Raw genomic sequence first — 24,540 nt, 5'->3', positions numbered from 1 at the left:
GTGAGACTCTGAATTTTGATTTATGAGGTGAATCTTGTGATACCAATAAAGCAAAAATTAATTCTCAAGAAATTATATTAATAAATACAATTAACTGTAGAGAAGAAGGGGAATTGGGTGGTAGCTTGTTAAAGCTTTTATGGCTAGAAAAAGAACCAGTCGTATTACTGAATCACTTGTTTTCTCTAGTGGGTAAGGTTAGTTAAACCTTTTAACCTATACACAACAAGAGAATATTATGTATAGCAGTGATAAGAATATAATTTAGAGAAACCTTTTAAAATAAATTATGAAATGGCAATGCCATTCTGCAGTTGTACTGCTTGACTAATACTATATTAATTCCAGATCTCAAAGCATATCAAACTAATGTTTCAGAGAGTCGAAACAGTGGCAGCCAGAGTCCTTTTTCATTAAAAAGAAAAGTTCCACCCGCTACTCAGTTAGGATCAAATCCTGTTGTTTGACTGCAGTGCAAGGTACCTTTTGAATTTTCTATGGTCATTTATGCAACGACAGAACAGCTTTATACGAAACAACTATCAATATCACATTGCTCTGTAGCTGTGTATTGGGAGCAAAAGAGAAATTTTAGTGAGTAGGCTCAAGCTAAATTCAATTTTCAAGGCTTTCAAACCAAGTCTGAAACACTGAAAAATGATTTTCTGTATTTACTTGTTCTTTGCATTTCCCTTAGACATGTCTGAAACAAAAATTACTTTCCTTTACCCCTATGTGGACCATTTTCATTTGGGAAACATTTTCTTTCCCTTACAGTTGAAAAGGACTCAAATTAACAATTTCTCCAAGCTGCAATACTTGGCATTCAAAACATCTTTCTTATGTGCCACCACTACTGGGGATGCCAACACAATTCTGGGAAAGTTGTGTTAGCCTGCTACTGAAAAGTCAGCCAGTTAAGAAAATACAAAATTAAAGTCCAGATTCAACAAAATGCTCAATACTACCCTTACTCAGCAAAGTCCTGTAATGGGTATTGAACATCAATAAAGTCTTTAAAAGCTCTGCTAGATAAGAGCCTATATACATCGTGGGTGATTCAAAGTTAAGGTTCTGAGATAATTCAGTTAGAAGCCAGCCAGAAGTTATGCTGCTCTAGAAATATTTATGCTGCCATATTTCTTAGCTCATGCACTTTAGAACTGATCCTTTGGGATCTTGCTGTTTAAGCCAAAATGATAATGCATTTAATGTTAAGCGTACAGAGAACGCAAATATAATGCCTAAGTGCAGTATGGCTAAGTTTATGCTCAATGATTATCTAGCAAACATAATAGCTCATTAGCAATACATTTTTGTATTTACTTTCTTGTTCTGTTTTCTTTTAAAGAAAAAAAGAACCAGTGAAAACCTGGAGCTAATAAGCTAATGCAGCTTAAAATATCTGCTGGCATTGTCAAAGCAATTAATAATTTCCTTTCTCTGCAGTTCCTTGCTGCTCTATCATCAGGCCTTGTAAGTTATTTGGAAGTATGCACACAAATTAGTGCATGCTCACATACCTCACTATCCTTTTCTTGGCACTCACAGTTTTAACTTCTACAGTCTTTTGCCTACTCAGCTTGTCCAGTTTGGCAGTGGCCATTATACCAAGAGATAAGAAAACATTTCCTCCCATCCCCGTGACCAACAGGGAGGGTGTTCAGATGCTCAGGATCAGGATTTTCAGAAACTTTCAGGCAGAATAGGCTGTTATATTGAATGGATTTGGATAGAAACAATTGTTAAATGTTAAGAAAAAATAGCTGAAAGTTGAAAGTATCTTCTACCTGCCGTTCTTTCAATTAATTTTTTATTCTTAGTATTTGAATAGTCCAAATAGCAGGTAATAGAAATAATATATATACATATTACTATGTTTTTGTTATATGGGATCAGGTGTAATAATGACATATTTTGCTTACTTGTATCAAGGTTTCAACCAATTCTGAAGTGAAACACTGTATTCAGGATGCCTCCTCTGGTTGACATAAACCTCCTTTTCTTAGCACTTTTCCAGAAATAGAATATAACTAGAAATTTATTTTTTTTTGCATTTATTGTATTGAGTTATTTTTTCTGAATCAAAAATCAGTTTAATAAGGTCAGGTCAGTATTGCATGGCAGAAGCATCTGCTCCAAACTTTTAAATACCAAGATATTCACACCACTGAGTGTAAAATTTGTTTCTAGAAGGATTAATTGACTTAAGAAAAGACTGAAATATATGTTTTCATTTATTGCAGGCATTTAAATTGATTTAGGATGTGCAAGTGATTCAGATGTGTGGCTGCTGGTCATACAGCACATGTGCTTGGTACAATACCAGAATGCAGCAGTAGAGCTTACTGCTAAAAATAGCCTGTAGGATTTCCCTAACAGGACTCAGCCAATATCTCCCCACCCCCACGAAAAAAAAAAAAAAAAAAGAAGAGGGAGACAACTGTTTTCAATTGCAGACTGCTGTGAAATATTAATAAAAGATGGTTATTCTGTCTCTCAAGAACAAATGCCTACAGCCAGATTCTGCTCTCAGATTCCTTGTGTAAATCTGAGCAGCTCCACTGAGACTGGTGGATTTATTCTGGATTTACACCAATATTTCTGAGGTCAGAATGTAGCCCTGAAGACAGATGGGAATGGTGCCACCACTGAACCATACAATGATAGGGGACACAGGACAAAAGAAACTGAATTCGCATTAAGTCAGTAAAAACCAAGATTTTCCTGGTGGGGACTCCCTTACACTCATTCATTTCCAAAATACTTTATTCAGGTCAGTTTCTTTTAATAATATTTTTAACAGAGGGGAGAGCAAGAGACCTAAAAATCACTGGCAAGCAGCATGCTTTGAAGAAGATTAATTGCCCTGGAGAACAACAGTACCAATAGGAAAACCCAAGGGAAGAATATCTAATAAATTATTCCAACAAAAAATCTGAACTAAATAATGTCAAATATTCTGTAAACTGCCTAAATGAAAATTAAGTAGACTTTATTTTTTTTCACCTTTAACTCATTATCTTGTGCATATACTGTGTATATATTGTTCACCTCTCACAACAATCACCATTCTGATTCCCTTCAGATATTTGGCTAAAAGCATTTTTCTCATGACTCACAAAAATAGAGGCTCATTTTGATGCCCCTATAATAATCTGCTGCAACAGTTTTCCTTCTAACTTTTTTGTCTTCCAAGAATATATTGTCTTTAAATAGGAAAAAGACCCAAACCTAACAGTAAATAATAATCAAATTACATTAATTTCTAGAGTGAATTTGCCCTTGCTATATGGTGGACTAGATTTTCAATCATTCCACACACACATTCCTTCCTTCCATGCTTTTACAAATGGTAGTGTTGCAACTGCTGTGGACAGTGGCTGGTTGCATCTTGTGCTCTCTTAAGGGAGAAAATCATAGAACCATAGGATAGGTCAGGTTACCAGGGACCTCCAGAGGGTTGTAGTCCAACTCTGCTCAGAACAGGTCAGCACTGTGATCAGACTGTGTTCCTCAGGACTTTCATCCTAAGGGATTTTCTAAGGGCCATATAAGAATAAATAAAAACTGGGTCTGAGTTTCTGTCTTTCCACTGATGGATGAATAAATGCTAGGGCACCATCCAGATCCAGGAAATAGTATGCACAGATAAAGCCATTCCATACCATAACATCCCATATGTTAATAATACAGATTGATTTTTTTTTCACAGAAACTGTATTAGAACTGTTGATGTTGCAAAGTCTCTGTTCATTGTCACTCCAAAGGTGTCAATCTCATAACATAAAAAATAGCTCTATTTTCGATGTACTCAAAAACTGGAGTGATAAAGGTTATATATGTAAGTCTGTAAGCCTAGACACATGTCAGGGAAAGAGATTTCTTTAAGCAGAAAGGAAAGGCTTAACTGTGAGTGCAGAATTCATTCTGCGTGTGGGACCGGGTCAATCAGCCGGGGGTTCTGGCTATTAGCATAGGTACAGCTTGCAAACAGGTACAGCACCACATTGTCCCCAGCTGGTACCTAGAGGATATAAAAGAGCTGAGGGTGCAGAGCAGAAGTGGAGAAGCAGAAGCATAAAGTTGTAGGGCAGATGAAAATAGGAGGATTTTTTTTTTCCAGTAATGAGTAGAGATTATTATATTGAAAGAGCAGTGGAGGGGAAAAAAGATTCAATAAAACAAGAAAAAAGTATTCAAGAAAAGATTTTTCATATTTTGAAAAAGGAATTCAGTGAAGGACTGAGAATCTCACTTGCAAAAAGTTGGCTTTTTTCCCTCTTTCTTTCGTTCTTTCATTCTTTCTTTGCTTTTCTTTCCCTCTCTCTTTCTCTCTTTCTTTCTAGCTTTCTCTGTCTCTCTCTCTCTCTCTTTTCACTGGTGGTGTTCATGTAGCAATGCTTTACTAAAAGAGTAAGATTCAACTCTCTGCCTAATTTGACTGTTGGCATTTCCATTACTGAACTGATCGGGTTTCTTTGTGTCTTTCTTTCTTGAGCCCTTTATGCCAGGGATGTCCCATTCCCATCACCGTCCCCATTCAGTGTTTGTCCTACGAAATTTCATTCCTTCTCTTATTTTTCCATCTTAGCTTCACACTTTCTTTCTTGATTAGTTCCACTGATGCTGGAAGTCCACAGATCTATGTTACCCCCTCGACCCTACTCCCCTTACTGGGGATTATAAAAGGAGGTGTCAGTAAACCTTAGCAATCAGGCTGAGGCAGCAGCTTTTACATTTGTAACTCCATTCAACTTTTTCAGTGGAACTGCAGACTTTTGAATGGGACAGTGAAGGCTACACACAGTGAGCTCACTTTTGGTGTGCTCTGTGAATCTTAGAATGAGCTTACAATGTTTTGAGGACTCTATGAACACAACTAGAAAAACTGTGGTCTAGTTTAAGAATCCTGTCTATATGCAGCTGTTCTTTTTGCAGAAACTCATGGAAAGTGAATTAGTATGTTTGTTTCTGTACAATGCAAATGTTTGTTACCCAACAAATAATAATACATTTTTGCTTTCCAAGTTCACATTCTAGTTGGAAAGATGGGAGAGCACACTGTTTCACAGAGTCCCACACAGTGCCCATTAAGTATTTCATCCTACATCAGTCCATGGTCATGGCCTGAAAAGATGTAAACTTGCAGGGCATGGGAAGTTCTGCCAACTGAAGGAAATAATACTTCTGGCATAAACCTTCATAAACAGTAACTGCAAGTATTTATTTCCCCCTTCCCCCCCCCTTTTTTTTTTTCTTGGTGCACAAGGTAAATCTTCGCTTCTGACCATGCTCTAATGTTATACTGAGATTCAGGCTTTTAAAAAAATGGACCCTTATGCAAAGTTAGATTACCCATAATAAGAAATGAAGTTTCTGTGGTCATTTTCCTTCCTTTGGCTGAAAATTTTTGAGGTTCTAATAACTTTGCTTTGGACAGCCCATGCTCCCTGAGCGACTAGAATGCCCAGGACCTGAGCACAAAACCTGCCTCTGTAGACTCCACGAAACTGTTGAATGACACAGAAGTTGTAGCCAACATCATTTAGTCATGCCTACAGCTTTGCTCTTTCTGTAGAGAAAGTGACCTTGAAGCAGAGACTGACTTGTCAAATGAAGACATTGAGAATTACATTGCAGTTTTCCTCCTTACTGGTTGTCTTCAACTTATTGGTGGTCTCTTTACAGAACAGGCACACAGAGAAAAGAACCAGAGAATAGGGAAATGAAAGAAAAATGACTTAAAGGCACCAAAAATGCACCTGTTTCTGTGTTGCCAGGGCCAGTCAATGATAATAATTTATGGCTGTGTGAATATTAACCCTGTGATTTATCAGCTGCACTGGTTGAGTTGGTGCCAATATAGCATCATAAAACTGAGGAGCAGTAGGGCTAAAACTGAATGCATTGCTGCAGGAGGTATTTGAGGCATTTAAGTCTGTTGATCCCACATGAACAAATGCATTTGCCCTGCCTATTAAAAGCAGTCTTTAGGGAATCCTACCAGTTGTGTAGACATGCTGGCTGGGCTGGTCCATGTCTGGGTGAGGTAATGTGGAGTCAGTGGGGGAAGATGGGGTCCTGGAAAGTGGTCGATGTTTATCTGATCCTGCCATGCCAACTGTAGCCATCTGAGCCTGGTAGATTTGCAACTGGTGGACATGCCGATGTGCCAGGAACTCCTGTTTCCAAGAAAACAGCACAGTAGAAAGAAATGTGAGATGGGATCAAGTGAAACAGTGAGGGAAACATGTCAACAAATTAAGTTCATTAGGTCAGGACTGTAATAAACAGTGGGGACCCACACCCCCAAATTGTACCTATGACCCACTCAATAAATCCATTCAACAGATGTTTTCTTGCTGACAGTGCGGGCTACCGACTTTGCTGGAGATTAGGTGATGGCAGGCAACCTGTCAGTTCTCCCTGAGAGGCAAGACAGCTTCACATGCAAAGGCTTATAAAAAACAAAGTTTTTCTATTATATTGATTATAGAAGATGATGTTAGAACATGCATTTTATGACCCTACACAAATAGAATTTACATTTTCCCACAGCACTGAAAGTGAAAAGCAATGTTCTTACTACTCAGTACCAAATGTGCTGAGCAACTGTGAGTCAAGTTTCTACAAAGAACTCAGCTCCCAGAGCTCCCTGGAAAGTAGCAATGATTTGCATATAAGTTTTCATAAATGGCTTAGAAATTCAGGAATTGTTACATGAGATCCCACTAAGGATCCATCTTTTTTTTTCATAACTGCTGCTGGCTGTAGGCAGAGGCAAACACTTCAGGGAAATGGGCAGGTGTGAAAAGACTGTAACAGAGTAGAAAGGAAGATTTTCTCCTCTGTTTTGTCAACAGGTGGTCACTTTTGCTGACATGACAAAGGTTAAAACCCTGTGAAGCCATTAGAAACCTTGGCATTTGCTCACTCCATGGAGTAGGATTGCTTCTCAGACCCCTTTCTTTCTGTTTTTCTTTTTTCTATGCTTATAGTCCCAGAACCTCAACTGAAAGTGGATGCAAGGGAAATATTTTCAAACCACTTAATATGAATTCATTTGAAATTCACACTTGTGACTTATAACTGCAGGCTCTGTTTATCCTCACCTGGGCTCAATATACATATATGCAGGAATATATATATATATACACACATATGGCTTTTTTTATTTTTAATAAACCCAGTAACAATTAGCATTGCTGTGTGTTGTTGCTTGGAACAGCAGCTCGGAGGCCTGGCTTGAACAAGAAGGGATTGCTGGCTGCTCAGAGAGGTGAAGCTGAGTTCAGGCTGTGTGGGAAGGCAGGTGGGAGTACCCGGGAGTACCCCAACCCCTCGCACGCTGCAAAATAGATCGGCAGCTCATGGGATGTGAGAATGTCTACCATGCATGTAATAAAAGGGGTCTTTATGCAAACAAGTGCTCATCAATAACAGCTGAAATGAGAATAAATTCTTTAAAAGGCAGCCTCAAAACCCACATTAATATCTAGAGCTTCAGTGAAAAGACGTAAGGTCATGGGAAGGGGAAATCACCTGGGGCTTTGTCATAAGTGACTAAATGAAGAAAGAAAATATGAGTAAGCAAAAAGAGGTTTTACAAGAATTGTCATGTTTTCGAGTCATTGAACCATTTCCCTTCTTTTAAATACAGTCCCCAACTTTTCTTATTGCTTTTTTAATGTACAGTGACAGGATAGTGTTACATATTCCAGGAAATATCTTGAGCTATCTGAAGAGGTCTGTGTATCCATCTAAGTAATAAAACTTGACATTCAGGATTTTTTTTCCAGAAATCTATTTTGGCATATTTTTGCTAATAATTTTAATTGTGATAAATTTTCAGAAGAGCTATCTTTTTTGCTCCTTGCAGGAATATATATCTTTTGCAACCTTTGCTGGGAGTGTGTGTGATTGTGAGACAAGTGAAGAGTGCATGGACACTATTGCATTGAATATTTTCCCTATGGAGAACAGAAGTAGATACACTCCTTTGTGAGAATTTGGCATTCACTTTTTTCAATGCTGGCTTAGTGGTCAATAAAGTAGGCACAGGAGGCATTTTGCTGTCTGTGGTGTGATTACTCCCTGCATCCTAGGATCAAGTGGTAGCAGCAGCACTGTCTCTCTGATGCTCATGTATTCACCATCTCCATCCTACTCTTCTAAACACCCAGCTGAGCAGTTTGGAAGAAGCCAAACTCCTGCCTGCAGGAGCTGTTCATGGCACAGAATGTTGCTGCCATACAGGAAATCAGCAGAATACTGTTATTTCTGCTGCTGTCCTATTATTAATTATAAGTTGCTTATAATTAACACAGCTGGTGTCTGTGTAGTTCTTTGAGCAAGGGGATTTCTCATATATCTTTCAATGATCAGTTTCAATAATCACTAACTATTGATAATTCATTGAGTGTGTTCACTTTTCTGATAATTATTAGATTACAGAAGACAAAACAGTTTTTTCCCTATTGGAATGCTCTTCAAGCTAGTAAGGGTGCAAGTGGACTGTGGTAGTGTTCATCAAACATTATTACTTAAACATTAAAGAACCCTTGGAAATTCAGCTGTCAGTGAGGAGGGATTGATGCTGTTTCTGTTTGGACTTTTCTCAGTGCTGGTTGACTCTGAGCTCTGAGTCTTTAGAGCTGCCTTTTCTGCCTTTCTTTTACTCCCAGACATGAACTTCACTTTTGCAATATCTGCGCTTTTTTTTTTTCAATGAAGCTGTAAGTTTGCCATTCAGTCAATATCTAAAAAATAATCTTTCCAGGTCTCTAATCTAAAAAAGTCAATTTAAGTGGTTTTTTTGTTTGTTTGTTTTGGTGGTTTTGGTTTTGGAGTTTTTTTGCTGGATTGTTTGTTTGTTTTGTGGGCTTGGGGTTTTTTTAGTGTCTTGAAGAAGAAGGAAAAAAAGTCTGGAGCATCACAAAACATAGATAACTTGGGAAGATGTTCCTATCTTTGCTTCAAAAATGAATTTGTGTTTGTGTCTATGTAGTCAATAGAAACAATATTTTTCATGCAGATGAACAAACTGAGATAATTTTTTTAAATACTAACCAACCTGTGTGAACATCACCTAAACCAGACATCTATTTCAGCAATTTGTTGGAGACCAAGAAGACAACCTAATCTTGCTCTCCTGCATTTTCAGGTTAAACTGTGTCCTGTTTATATCATTCTCCCCTCCTCAAATGAAACCAGACCCATACTGTGTTTGACACATGTTTATCAACATAATCATTTCAGGGAAGGACAAGAAATTTGTGGAAGGTTCCATGGAAATTGCATGTCACCTGCTTTAATTTCAGGTCACAGAAAACATTTGCCTGTGAAAATCTTTTAAAATTTGTTAAAATACAGAGTAGTTTTGTCTCACAAGGCTTACACCGAGGCTTACATCCTCCAGTGGTATCCAGATCCTTTAACTGTAATATTACATTACAAACCGTAAGCATCAGCAAAGTTTAGACTTGTTTAGATTTTAGTCAAAGTTTTAGGCTGACTTCCTGATTAGGTTTCATTTACAGACAACAGGCACTCATGAAATACATATATTTTTCCAGCCACCTACATATTTATGTTGTGAGCATTTCAGATACTCTGAGTCACAGACAAGTGGATTAATGCAATGAGTAATGTGGATAATCAACACACTTATCTGGCTCCCCAAATACCCACCTGGCCTCTGGAAGGGATTATAGCAACACAATGAATTCATCTTCAGGTTTTATGTGTTACAGCCCTGCAAACACATGTCCATCTCTCCAGCAATATGACAAAAGCAGTATTTGCACATCTGCAGCGCTAGTGATTTGTGTGACTATATTTGGAGCATTTCTTAGGTAACCTGAGCCCTGGCTTCCCGGCATGGAGCCTGCTAGTTCCAGGTGCCTGAGATTAGTTTATTAGTAGAGGCAAGCAATTAGAGCCTCTGCTGGAGCTAGTAGAGGGCTATCCATCCTCTTCCACAGAAATGAGCTCAGGCCCTCAGTAATTATTTTGAGGAAGAATTTTAGAATCAGTATCTAAAGAGAAGATAAGCCTTTTAGGAGCATAGGATGTAAATATTTGTTGTTCTCCTAGTATTACTGTAAGGTTTGTTTAGCAGGACTTTGAATTAATTTGGGTTCGTGTGAATATTCCTTTCATGTAGATGTGTGATTTGTACGTTTTGGTGCTTAACATTTTGTAAATTCTAAAGATTTTAATGAGAACTATTTACTTATTTCTACTGGCTGTGAGAACTGATAATCCATGAGTACATTCTGTTGGATTATTAGATGGTCTATGTTGGATGATAAAGCAAAGGCAAATTGTCTATAAATTAACATTCCTTTGAACGGTTATGTCTTGTGCAGAGAAAAAAAGTATGTGGGATTCACTCATAAAAGCTTTTTTTTGCCTCTCAACAGTCTGTTTTTTTAATTTAATATGTTAATATCTAGTTTAGTCACAAATAAATAAATCCAAAGATTGTGTCTGTAGCATAATCCTATGTGTGTATTCACATATTCACACCTTTCTTCAGGGCTTATGCTTTGGCTTTTTTCTTCATGGTAGAGAACTTTTTTCTCTTAGAAATAGCAAATTTGAATTTCTTAATAGTGAGGTTACTTCTCTCATATATTTGTGGCTATGCTTCTATCCCTCTGTTATTGTGCCTTTGATGCCTTCTGCTGAAGTATGAAGTGTGTGCTAATGTCTATTAACTGGTAAAAGTTATTCATGTTTTACCCATCCTGCCCTCCTCTCCCAAAAGACCTTCAGCACCCCTGGCCTTACAATGCTCTTCCTCCCAAAGCATTTTTTGGTGCTCTCTTTGCTAGTTGCCACATTGTTTGCAGAAAATTACCCAAAGGATGGGTAATTTCCTGAAGGGGAGAACTACATGCATATGCTTCAGAAAGTTTTGCCTTAGGTAAGGATGAAAACAAGACCTGCTGCTTTTCAGATCTTCCTCTCGCTCCTTCTGAAGGATATTTCTAACACCTGCTCTGCTGCCTTGTCTCACCCCATGGCTCCTGTTGGAGGCCCTACTCCTTAGCCTCATCCAGAGCCCTGTAGCAACATGGGAATATAGCAACTTTGGATCCTGCAGCTTGTCTTCTCTACCACCCTCCTCAGCTTTCTGCTCTCCCAGTGCAGTTGTAGCTGAATGAATCCAAGGAGTGTCCAGGCCAGCCAGTGACTGCATGCAGCAAACTGGCCTTGGCTTGCAGCAAACAGAGCTCAGTCCTGCTTTAAGGTCCCTGTGATAGCAGCCTTGGCCCAAACTAAAACAGTCATCAAAGTCTGACTGAATCAGAAATTCTGGTCACCCAGAAACTTCTCCTGCAACTCAGATGTAGGTAGTTAACAGTCCTTCAGAAATCTCATACAATATATTAAAAAGTTTGACCTTGGTTATCCTCAGAAGTGACAGGAATAAAAACACAGAAAGCAATGAATTCCTATACAAAGGAGTTTGTTCCTTGGGACAAAAATAATTGTGGGTAATTTGAACTTTTAGCAATTTTCACACAGGAGTTTTGCAAAGTACTATTTTGCCTACTGTCCTCAAACAGAACCATAGCTAATTGCCCTCAGAACCTGAGCAAAAATAGGTCCTGAGGTCTTCCAAAAAAAATTGTGTGAACAAATGTGAAAGGGCAGGAATGGTGTCTCCCTGTCAATAAATACAACCTCAAACAGAAATAAGTCTGAGATATCCTTGAAAATGAATATGTTGAGACATCTTTAAACTGCTCTGTCACTTGGAGAAAACACATCACCAAGAAACCCTACAAGTTTCTATTTTTGACAAAACCACATGTAAAGCCACCAACTTCCATGGTCATCAGTTTCAAAAACTCCTGGTATCACCATCTGAAATAAAGTCAACCACAAACTCAGAATCAGCATTTTTATGAAAAGTAAGCAAATTACAAGTATGGTTACAGACGCATAGATTGAGTAGGTAGAAATGGATTTAGGGCAAACAAAAGTATAGACAGGAAGAAACAGGACAGTTACCCTTGAGGCATCTTGGCATATTAGGTCACATATTATCAGGATGTTTATAGAATTTGGATTTCTCTTGCTGTAATCCAAGGAATACAGTGTTGACTAGAAAATGGGTAAACAGAAATGAAGTCTTATCAACTGAACCTTAGGTGCAGATACAGAACAGTGGGATGGAAGTCCTAACCCAAAACTGCCTGGAGTCACAGGCAGAGATTTGCCTTGGGCAGCAGGCTGCTTCTCACAGCAAAACAATGCCATGCCCTGTGCCTTCTCCTTGCCTTTTGAAAGACTGTGGAATGGCTTATTCCAGCTGCTGCTAAGGTAGAGTTTAGTACTTAGACTGGTCCACTTCAGTGACATCCCAGGGAATAGTAATGACCCTCAACCAGTTTTGGTTTTCCCCTCTGTTCCAAGAGATGCAAAGCTGCTGCTGTAGAGCTCTCTGCCCCTCTCCTACCATCCTTCCCTTCTAGCATGGGAGCACCTTTGGGGTGACAAAACATGTTATGAAAATTACAACACTTTTGGGCCAAGAAATAGGGTAAAGGCTCTTCGTGGGATGACAAGAGTGTGCTCTATCATCAAGACATATAGGAGAAGATGCATTTTGGACCTTGGGTTGCATGGCTAAATGTGCAAGTCCAGCCTGGAGTCACACTCCTTGCCTCTGGCTGTAGGACATAACAGCAGGGTCAGGACCCTCTCTTTTACCTGTACTGTGGCATGGGGAGGTGGATGGGTTGCTGACCTGTGTTTTTAAAGAGAGAGGGGAAAGTTGCTTCTCAGGTGGAAAGTTTCCAAAAGCCTGAGCATCTAAATGTGACCCATGCTGGTCCAATGTAAGTGGGGAATCAAGGTGGTCAAATGGTTTGAGAAGTTTTCGGCTATCTTTGCGAAGAAATATGAACCAAGCAGTCATTATGTTGAAGCCTGGCATGATTAAGAAGGCAGGAATTATGGGAGTGACAGAAAAGGGGGCCCTAAGGTCCGAGCACTTTTTACTGGAGGGAAATTCCAGGAGTCCAACTGAGCTGCTGGTTTCACTCCTGGTTCCTGCTCCTGTGAGACCTGCCTTCTCTGCTTCCAACATTGGCAGGTACTTGACTTCTGTCACTCCTGCTAAAGTGCTGACTGCAGTGTGCACAGCATTCATCCAAAGAAAATGCAGCACCTCCTCAAAAGCTTGCACTCCTAGCTGAATCTTTTCCTCACTTTCTGATTCTACCAGATATTTAATACAAACGTATAAATAATTGGGGGTACCATTAAGGGAAAAATAGACCACCTGAATATCTTGTGGGGTTGTTTGTTTGTTTGTTTGTTTGTTTGTTTGTTTTTTAATTAAGAAAACCTCTGAAGAGGATTCTTTTTACTTTATTGCTTTTACTAGAAAAAACACATGGCTTTTCAGAAGTCACTTGGTGCTTTCCAAAAATAGAATACAGAGAAGTGTAGAAATGAATACAAAAGGAGAATACAATTGTTCCTGTGTCTCACCCTAACTTTCAGTATTAACTTTCAGTATTTTCTTCTTTTACTTTGATGTGAAGAATAAATGGGCTCTAGAATAACATTTAATGGTTACAACCACCTAATCCTAGCAGCTTTCCAAAATCATTAAGATGATGTGTTGGCCAAAACTGATTAATGACAACATCACCTGTCCCATGAGTTTCATTGCTCTGGGAAATGTCACCCAACTCTCTTCAACAGTATTGGCAAATCAGTTTGGTGTTACTTTATGTAGATCATTTCAAGCACTTCCGTTTTTCTGCTCTTCATCAGAACTACTTTTCTTAGCAGACTTGTATGGTTTCTTTTTAAGTGAAGAATCATTACTTTGGCCTTCACACAGAAAAATAATAACCTCCAGGCTAAATTCATCGGCAGTCCTGCTGCAGATCTGTGTTTTCTGCATACTTCAACAAATTCTGCTTTGGTTTTATAGGCAATTCTTCTGAGTTCAGGATTTATTGTAGAATTAATGGAAATTACTTGGATGTGATATATAAAGAGAAAATCTGGGAGAACCCTGCACTTCAAATAGAGTCCAGACACACTAACACATTGGTACCTAAGCATAATATCATGCAGGTGTATAGGTGCCTTCTGTAGATGCCTCCTCCCTTGTATGGAGGGACAGTGAGGTCAAAATGGGGAACACCAGTGGACCATATGGTCAGAAAATATAAGAGTTTGACCAACTATGTTCTTGCTCTATAGAGCAGTTGTGCAGATCACTGTATCTACAGCACAAGGCTGGGAGATGAACAGATCTAGAGCAGCCCTGCCAAGAAGGACTTGGGGTGCTGGTGGATGAGAGGCTGGACATGACCCTGCAAGGTGCATTCACAGCCCAGAAAGCCAAATGTGTCCTGGGTTGCATCCAAAGCAGCATCGGCAGGAGGGCAAAGGAGTGGATTCTGCCCCTCTGCTCTGGTGAGAACACACCTGCAGTGCTGCATCCAGCCCTGGGGTCCTCAGCACAGGAAGGACATGGACCTGATGGAGTATGTCCAGAGGAGGGCTGCCAAGATGATCAGAGGGCTGAAACACATCTCCTATGAGGAAAGGCTGAGACAATTGGGCTTGTTTAGCCTGGAAAAGAGAAGGCTTCAGGGTGATCTAATTGCAGCCTTCCAGTAACTGGAGGAAGCCTACAAGAAAGATGGAGAGAAACTATTTATGAGAGCATGTAAGGACAACAGGGAATGGCTTCATACTGGAAGAGTATAGGTTTAGATTAGATATTAGACAGAAATTCTTTACTGTGAGGGTGGTGAGGCTCTGGAGTTAGTTGCACAAAACTGGATGTGCCATCCCTGGAAGTGTTCAAGGCCAGGTTGGATGAGGCTCTGAGCAATCTGGTCTAGAGGAAGGAGTCCTTCTCCATGGCAGGGGGTTTAATGACCTCTATGTTCGCTTTCAACCCAAGCCATAATATGGGTCTATGCCTTCTACCCCTCTGAAGATTTCAGAGAGCTACATTGCCAAATCTCACACCTTACTTTAAAGCAGTTAAAATGCCCACGGACTTCCTTTCTCCAACAGAACTGTAGTAAGAGATACCGAGTTTCTTGAAAAATTGTGTATGTACACACACACACATCTGCAGCTATCACAAGGTATTTTAAAAACATTTTTCTCTCTTCAGTGCAGAGCTCTACTACACTTTTCTGATTTTGGAACACAGAAATAGTTATATATAGTGAAATGATGATATAATTTGAGACTACAAAATAAAGGATTTGAATATAGGAAGGATGCTGCAGATGAAGAAAGAAACTGTCACAAAAATCTTTTCAGATCTGTTCTATATATTTAGAATTCTACATGGTTGTAGAATGTTCTATACTTTTGTAGAATAAATATATTTCTGCAACAAACAAGTACAGCTTGTTGTTTTGGTTTTTTTTTTTTTTTTTTTTTAGTTTTATTTGGGATAAGATTAAATTATTTGCAATTTGAACAAAAATTGAACTGAATATCAAAAGATAACTTACAAATATTTCCCACTTTGTTTTCTCAGCCTAGGGTTTGCTGCTTTTAACAAGTGGGAGAATTGTCAGAATGGGCAGATTTAAAAGGGAGGAGAAAACCCTTATGTTTGCTGATTTAGGAACAACTAGAGAGTTAAAAAGAAACCAGGAAAATGTTATGTGCTAGCATAGCACAGATTGTATAATGCAGACTGCAAAATAAATTGTGCAATTTCTTTTCCCTTAAGTAAATCTTCAAACTTAAAATGCAAAAGCAAAGTTCAGAAGATACCATAATATGTGTTATATTTCACAGGAAGGATAAATGAATGTATCTGACCTTGCCTCATTGCAGTGTACTTCAAGTGGGGCTAGATTGCTGTTACAAGGAGGGATGTGGAACACTGGGTGGGACTAAAAGGAAGAAGAGAGAGGGAGCAGTATTACAAAATCCAAACATCTAATTAGCATAAGGGCCAACCTCTTCTCTTCTCACCCTCTCTCTTTTTTATGATAATGCTTCCACTTTATTTCTAGTTTTAAAATTTGGAAGCTGTTTTGTTTGTAGGTTCAACTATAATTTCTTGCCTTTGTGCCTTTTCCAAAAAAAAGCTGAATCTTTCATGTACTCACATTAATCCTCAAATAACGTAAGATATTACAACAATTGCAAGAAATGGAAGCAGTAAGAACAAGTAAAAAGAATACTAGCTGGGGAGAAGTGGGGCAATAAGAACACTTGTAGCACTTCTGGAAGGTGGTTCATTGATTTGCTCACACTACATAAGGATCTCAACACTGCATTAGCCAGTATTTTTCTTCATCTAGAAGGGACATCTCTCCAAAGTATCCAGGAATAACTTACAGGAAAAGAAGTCTGAATGCTTAAAAGACCAAAGGACACAAAATTACAGGCCAAACACTGGTCTGTATTCCTCATCTGGGCACTGTTACTCCTTACTATGATCCATGTCCTTCCTGAAGGAAAACGCAGTTTTAGGTCTATTAATTGGAATTTAAAAAACTGCCTACATATGGAACAAAAATAGATTTCTATTTTAGACAATGGCTTTTTTTTTTTTTTTCCCAGAGGATAGCTGCTTAGTACTTAGAATTACTATCTCTTTGTTTTAAAGGCCAGCTGAGATAGTGGTGTCTCAATTCATACATTTAGGAAGGCAGCCCTGAGGATCAACTCCATTGCTGGTGAAATCCCTTAAAGCACCTCCCTAATCGTGGTCTGATGGCCTCTTGGGAGAACATCCACATGCTGGAGATTGTCTTGGAGTTAGTGGCTGAGCAGGAAGACCAGAAGCAGTGGAGAAGAGGCAGGTGAGCCAGCTGGAATGCACGAATACAGCGTCCTGAGAGCTGTGCGGGTGCAGCCCAAGAGCAGAGGCCTTCCAGTAACTCAAAAGGACCTGGCAGTCAGCAGAGAAGGCAACCTCCTCCAATCATAAGTTATAAAACATTCACCTCTGTTTTGAGGCCAGTTTGGATTATTTACACAGATGTAAGTCTAGATAAACTAGAGGGGAACCAAGAAATTTATGGTGGGTTTTCACTGGGATATCTGAGAGAAGGATTTGTCACTTCAGTAGCTGCTTCTTAAAGCATTGCCACAAAGGAGGGAGACAGATTTCTTGAAGCCACACAACACTTGGAGATAATATGTACTGGAAAATATTGCACCAAATAAATAGCTACAACTTTAACTATATCTAGTGAAACCTGGGAGGACAGAGTGGGGGAATCCTGAGAACCAGTCAAAGCAAAATGTTAATTCTAATTGTTGTATTTAGTTGGCCTTGTGTTGTGACAAGTTTGTTATTAAGCAGATTTCCTACCTGCCACCTTCTATGGGAGGATTTTACAAAGTGAAGTTATGCAGACAATTCCCATTGCTTCTTACCTCTTTATTCCTAATTATGTTGGCCCTGTGTTCACTCAAGATAACATTATAGCTGTCCCCAAATGCTCTAGATTTGGGGCCTGTGACAAACAAAATCTTTCAGGGGCTTTTTTTTCCCCCTATTGCAGAAGTGTAGCTACTAACATGCTGAAAACCATGCTGTGCTTGCTTACTGTCTGACAATGGGTTAGTAGGTTTTATATATTTTCACTGGTATAATTTCTTAAATGTCCTTTTGTTCTTCAGACAGATATATAATGTGATTATTGTCCTTAAGGTTTTTTTGTCATTTTTGTTTTTGCTAGGAATGTCATCTTTCCTGCTCTGTGATAAATTTTATATATGATGCATATATATCCCTTGGATTATACCATCCTATTAAAGGTTATAATGAAAATAATCTGTAATTCGTCTGCTACATAGAGAGTATTGTTGTGTGGAGAAGCTAAAGTGTAGACATTACAGATCCAAAGTGCACAACGATTAGAAATCCTGATTTTTAACTCCATTCTTTAACCATTGGATCAGTAATAATTGCATTGTATCAATAACATTCTCCACTTCTGGATCCACATCTCAATTAATTATGAAATAATGCAGCACTGTGGCTTTCTGTGTTCCTTATTACAACAGATAGAGGAGGTATGGTCAGAAGTTGTTTTGGTTTGATCATGCTGGATTTGACAAAGTGTAGGAGAGAGAGGTCAGAGCAATTAAGCAATTAGCACTGTAAAATATCACAGCTTCTATGCTCAAATTAAAGCATCCCTACTCTGTATCTTTAAGGGCTCAGAGCAGACTGGGTGAGGAGAGGGAGGCTGATCATCCCTGTGACCCACACTGAGGCATTGTGGCGAAAGGGTGAAAGGGCTCATGCAACCTCTCAGCTTCTGTGTCTTTGGGGGTCATTCTGGTCCTTAATCTTGTTGGGAATATTCAGTCCACTTTCTTTCCAACTCTCTGGAAGCAGAGAAACCAGGAGGAAAGGTGATCACGTGACATGGGTGTACTCATCATGATGTGAGTGCACATGGTGCCACAGCTGACCCTTAGGGCCACCGCCAAGTCCCAAGAGATGTGCTGACAGCGCTCCGAGCGAGGTAGTGCCAAAGCACTCCGAACAGCTGGCACCCCACATCCATGCCATTGCACTCAGAATGGCCTGGAAGCCTGCTGGCCACAGGGGACCAGGGAAAAAGAATGGATGTTGTGAAATGTATCTCAGACCCTGGTCAGAGCTGCAAAGGTGGGCAGAAAGCTTTGAGGCAGAGCTCAAATCACTGGGTGCTGCTAGCCCAGCAGTTCCTGTTGGAACTCTACAAGACAAGATGTGTTTGAAGATTTCCTCCCAGGAACCAGAGGGGTTAAACCTGACCTGATTACAGTATCAACAGATATACTAAAAACAACAGATTTAGTCCTGAGCCCAACCAGAGAACCTAATGTTGCCCAGAGGCCCAGCCTCAGGCAATGAGCTTCTCAGCTCCTTCCCTCTCTCCATTTCCAAATCCTCCTCTGACTGTGGGTATTGGGGTTTCTCTTTGCTACTCTTGGTACAAAAATGTAGTTAGAGCAATTAAACAATAGAGACATTCAAAAAGGGGGAAAATATGTGAGATTGGGGCTGAGCTTTTGACTTTTACTGACAAGTTTAGAAATATCCCTGGTTTTCATCATAAAAGTTCAGATTCACATATCCAAGTAGCTCTTTGGACATTGAAATGTGCTATACATATGGATATAATTTAATTCATAAGAATCTGACGGCTGCTACCTGGCCTTCTTTGCTTATTTTTAGTCAGTCTGCAGAGAACTTAAAAGACTTTAACCGTACAGTTGGAAATAAGAGACAGGATTGTTTTTCAGTTTTTCTCATGTGCATTGTGAGGCATCAATCTAAGCTATGAGCAGGTTATTTTTTCTTCTTTTTTTTTTTTTCCATAACCTGGATTTAAGCCCTAATGACTGTTTCTTTCATACAGCAATATTCTCCAATGTCATAATACAATACACCCTATGTGTTACACCCTTAAGAAGTTCCTGGGCATCCTTCTTTCTGGGAGAAGGAAAAAAAGAAGTTGTAAGACTTCCAGTAAATTTTATATGAAATTGTTAATTAGCTGGAGGATTCTGATTTTAGGTACATCCAGGAGTTGCTCCAGATAAAAAAAAAAAAAACAGAAAATGCTTTTGGGTTCAGTATAACTTCAAGTGGAAGCATCTGCTACCTCATTCAATCTCCAGACTTTTGTGTGTGTGACAGTAAACGGAGTACTGAGCTCCCTTACAGAGCTGCATTATTTCTGGGCTAATATCTGTAATACCTGGAGATTCAACATATTTCAGTACAAAAGTGTTATGTAAAGTTACCCGAGTTGATCTGGCCAAAGCTCTTTTGAAAACAAAGTTTTGTTACTTGTGCAGTGATTGCTAAGAGCAAAATCCGTCTTGTTACAGTGTAAGTAATGCACTCCAATTTCGTGTGGCAGGAGGGAAAACACAGTGCTAATTTAGGAGTAGCTGCCACCTGAAGGCATTGAGGATTTTAGGCCCATTGAGTCTTAACCAAAGAAGACCAAGGGAATACCTGAGGCAAAATCTACTTATCATTATATTTTAGTTTCTTTCACTTATTAAACTGTTCTAATTTCAACCCAGGAGTTTTACTTTTTTCCCCTGATTCTCCCTCCACCCCCATCCCACTGGGAAGGACAGAGCAAGTGATACTACTGTGTGGTAGTTGCCAGCTGAGATTATAGCATGACAACATCACAGGCATCTATGAGTGCCTACATAACCCTGGCCAGGAGAGGGAATACAGACTGTCAGTGCTGTCGTAGGCAGTGCGTTCCCATGGAGGGAGCTTGGGGTGACCAATGCACATACTTTGTGCCTAAACCAGAGGTGTGAGTTGTCTCACCTAGTGTTTGTATTTTAATGAGAAAGAAGGGAGTGAAAAGCCCTGAGCAGGGGTCCATGGCTGGCTCCTTTCAGCTGTGAAATGTTTGTGTCCCTAGCGGCTCTCTTCTCCACAGGGCTAGAGGGGGTGTGAGAGCCTCTCCTTTTCATTTAAGAAGGGTTACAGGGCCATGCTGCCGAAAGAGCTGCACCAGGGGCTGAAAGTCCCAAGAGAGGTTTGGGTCAAGTCAGGTTGCTTTGGGAGGATTTGGATCTCTGAAGATGTTTTGTTTTCATTCTTTGAATTAAAATTTAATTTAAGTAATTGAAGTACATAATCCATCTCTGAGGAATGCTGTCTTAATCTTGTCTCTTAGAACAAAAAGCAGGATTTTCAAATTTTATCTGTTACTGATCAGCTGTATGAGCTTACACCAGTCTTCTAATGTCTCCGAGCTTTCGTGTCACCTTATCTCATCCTGGCTTTATCTTTCCTAACTGTGGAGATTTCAAGCAGTTTGTCTTTTGCAATGTGACAGTTCAGTGCTCAACACTGATGATGCTTGACTGCACTTGTGGAGTTAAGGTACATAATACTTAATGAAAACCTACCTCAAAAATCCTCTTCCTTACACCCCTTCTTTCCCCTGCCCCCCGCCCCCCCCAAAAAAAAAATTTGAAGGAAAAAACTGAGTTTCATTTAGTTTGTTTCAGCATAGTAATTACTCATATAGGTCCAGTTACATTTCACATTAAAAAAAAAAAAAAAAGGTAAATATAAGGAGCCAGAGCAAAAGGAGGAAAAGTGAGAAGAGAAATTAGATGAGAGGGGTCTAAAGAGAACAAGAATCTGGCTTTAAAAAGACTAATCATAACTCAGACTCTGGATCCAGGAACCAACATTCTCATCACCTTGGAATAGTCTGAGCACCACAACTGTGGGTTTTGGATATTCATACAGTATGAGGTTCAGTTGAGAAAACCCTGATGCCCTATGTCGCTACGCAACAATTACTTCTATAAAAGCTTTTAAATTTAGATTACCTTTGTTGTAATATGAAGGCTTTTGAAATCTGTGGTTATTTTGGAAGGCTTTTGTTTGTTGCTCTAGTCCACTATAAAACAGCATAGACCCTATTTATTCAATTGCTCCCAAAACACCCAGGAATGAATTGCTGTAATGTGTGGTTGTGGCAGCCCAATGGTCAGACAAAATCAGCTGAGAAAGCAGGGCTGGTTGTGCACCAACTGCAGAGCCTGCCCGTCACCAGCCACAGTCACTAACCTTTTTGGGAAAAGTCACTTCCATCAGTCAGGCCACTGCAGGGCAGTGGCCGCAAGGCAGCAAAACACTGCTTGGAATAATTCTTTGCAGATGCCAGGAACCGGAAGTTTCAGGGAGAAAAATGAAAGCCATTCACTCTTCCAATGACACAAGCCTTTGATACAACAAAGTCATTTGGACAGAGAGCTCCAAGGTCAGGAAGGCACGTAAAGATTGGTGATTAGAGAAATACTATATCAGCAAAGTGTGGCAAGCTATTAAAAGAAACTGTAGCTTTTATGATTGTGCTGCTGGAGCTTCCCCAGGGCTATTTATATTAGATATTGAGTTAAGCATAACTTACTTAGTCTCAGCATTCCAGAAAACATTTTGATGTCAGCTACTGAAGGAAAGTAAACACAAGGAGGAGGAAACAGGGCTGATCCCAAGCAGATAAAAATTTAGTAATTTAATTTTGTGAACCCACGCATGTTAGAGAATTGAGAAAGAGGAATTTTTAAAAGCTTGATTTGACTTAAAGCTTGCTTGATAGAAGTATTTAGTCACTGTGCAGCTGGGGGAGGATGGGTGGAGGAACAGAGATGATTTATCACCTTGAGTACTTGTTATACCCTGACAAAGCATGAACACAGCTTTCTGTAGGCATTTTCATCTAGAGCAGATTTTATGCACATGTGTGGTTCTCATCTAATGCTGTGGGCTTGTGTGTATGTTAAGCCAAACTATTTGCTTAGCTGGGCTCTTTGCCCGCTGGATGTCCTGATGGCTGGTGACAGGGATTTGCCTGCCCTGTAGCAAGCAATTAAGAGTCTTTGGGACTGTAATTTAGGAATCGCTCTATGAGTCTGGACTTTCAGTCACTAAGCAAAGAGTCCAAAATCTGATCTAGAGGCTGGTAATATCTGCACAGATATTATCTCTTAGCTCAGCAGTTCCAGTACAAGAATCATGCTTGTTTATTTCTGTAAGAATAGGTCAATAAATCCATTGGGGATTCTCTTTTCTCTCAGAATAATACTGTGGATCTGAGGAACTCACAGGTATGAATATAAAATCAGGTGTGGTTTTCTTTGATTTGCCAGAAAGTACTGTTTATTTAAGACTAAGGAAGTGGGAGTCCTGAAACCGCAAAGTCAAGTACAGCTCAACCCCCTCAACACAGTGGAGACACCTCAACAGCTCCTTGCATAGAGTTGCCATCTTGACTGTGCTTTGATTCTTAGATTTATTTTTTTAAAGGTGCTTTTAGGTGGGAAGTTAGAACAGCTTTGTTTGAGTTCTGCAGAAAAAAAAGTGTGAAGGAATACAGTAGAACAAGCATAATGTTACAGGTATCACTCAGTAGATGTTATCTGTCCAGAAATACTGTCCAAGAAACAATTTGTACTTCCTACTACCTTGTTCTGACCAGGTGTTTTAATCATTTTGGATTTAGGCAAGACACCAGCCCTTTCATTTTCCTTTATCTGAATAAAAGATATGGTTTATAAGATTGTGAAGACTATACTTTTGTGCTTTTCTTGATTAGCATAGTTCCCATTCCATGACCTCTTATCACTGATGAAATAAAGTTTTTCACTAAGAGTTTGAAATTCTACATTTCTGTGTTTGATTGAAAGAAAACTTCCTCTTCCTTCTCACCTTGCTATGTATTTTTTTTGTGCTAATGTTTTCACTGAAAAGAAATTATTCACTACCACAGAAATATCCCAGCTCTGCAGGTTGCATATTAATGACCAGTTCTCCCAGACAGAGGATCATATTTCATTTAGAATGCAAATGTTATGTCTTATGTCTGCAGGTTACCAAAAGTCACAGAGAGGACTTAGCAACTAAGGCTTTATTTGCATGCCCTCTGCCTAAAAACATACTAATTAATACAAAAACTTCCCACAGATATATTTTTTCCCCTTAATTACTCAGCCTTACATACTAGTCCTAATTTTCCGTATATTTAATAAGATTATGCTGGGCTATAAATTCTCTATCTCTTAATTTGTAAGTTACCACTTTATTGCACTTTTAGGCTGTCTTTAACAACATTATTTTACTCAGGAATACAACTAGTGTATTTTGCATGTTGTGAAGATAGATTTGAAGCTTTTTGGGACCCATAGGTAAAAAGGGAAAAGGCTTGCGTTGTTGACTATTTGGTTGACAAAGATAATTCACGGCTCAAGGAAAAGAAAACAGAAATGTGTTTTACCCTAAAGCTAGACAGAAAACTAGAACACAAATTTAATAGAAGAATCTAAGTTTGGCTATGACTGAAGGAATAGATAGGCCAAAACAGATTTATGATGATAAGAACATAAGAAATGCCTTACTGCATTAGGCCAGTCTGTCGTGGCCAATACTGTCTCAGACAATAGGGGATGCTATTTAGTGAGAGCACATGAGCATTGCTACTCTTTCTAATTTATTCCCCTCATACCCTCCCAGCACCCAGAACTTCTACATTGCAGATGTTAGAGGTACATCCCTCTCTCTTTCCCTTAATATCTGCTTATGATCCTGTTTTCCATTAATTTGTCTAATCCTGTTTTGTACTGCTCATTCTCAAATCTTCCACGACAACAAATTTCAGACTTTCACTATTCATGGTGCAAAGGAAAAAAACCCAAACCAAAAAATATTGCAGGATTTGCTGAATAACAGTTTCTCATCCCCTTTGCCTGCTGCCCTCCTGATGTGAATGTCTTGGTATTCTGTAGCAGAGTTAGAGATGTTTACCCAGAAGGGTCTGTGCACTTTTTCAGCCTTCCATGGTGATAGCGTGGCCTTGCTTCCCAGTTGTACAAACTACCTTTCTGCTCAGCATTCTTGACAATGGTCCTTTAATTGATGTTTGTACTGCAGCTGCCTGGTAGATGACCCTCTCAATGGAGAAAGGACACTGCCGGCTCCTGCCAGGCTCCCTCCTGGCCCCAGCATGCCCCAAATCTGCC

The 24,540-nt window shown here is 39.4% G+C and overlaps 1 protein-coding gene across 1 annotated transcript in view; it reads right to left on the bottom strand.

Moving 5' to 3' along the window:
• The window catches only part of HDAC9 (histone deacetylase 9), a 274,226-nt gene that overhangs the window by 138,687 nt on the left and 110,999 nt on the right, over positions 1-24,540 (bottom strand). Inside the window, exon 12 of the mRNA XM_069007080.1 lies at positions 6,008-6,185. Within this exon, the coding sequence (XP_068863181.1) occupies positions 6,008-6,185 (178 nt within the window). The remainder of the gene's footprint in view (positions 1-6,007; positions 6,186-24,540) is intronic.

The sequence above is a fragment of the Aphelocoma coerulescens genome, chromosome 2 (genome assembly GCF_041296385.1).
Source record: "Aphelocoma coerulescens isolate FSJ_1873_10779 chromosome 2, UR_Acoe_1.0, whole genome shotgun sequence".
NCBI lineage: Eukaryota > Metazoa > Chordata > Aves > Passeriformes > Corvidae > Aphelocoma > Aphelocoma coerulescens.
Note: the sequence above shows the minus strand (reverse complement) of the source record. Positions and strands in the feature narration are given on the sequence as shown.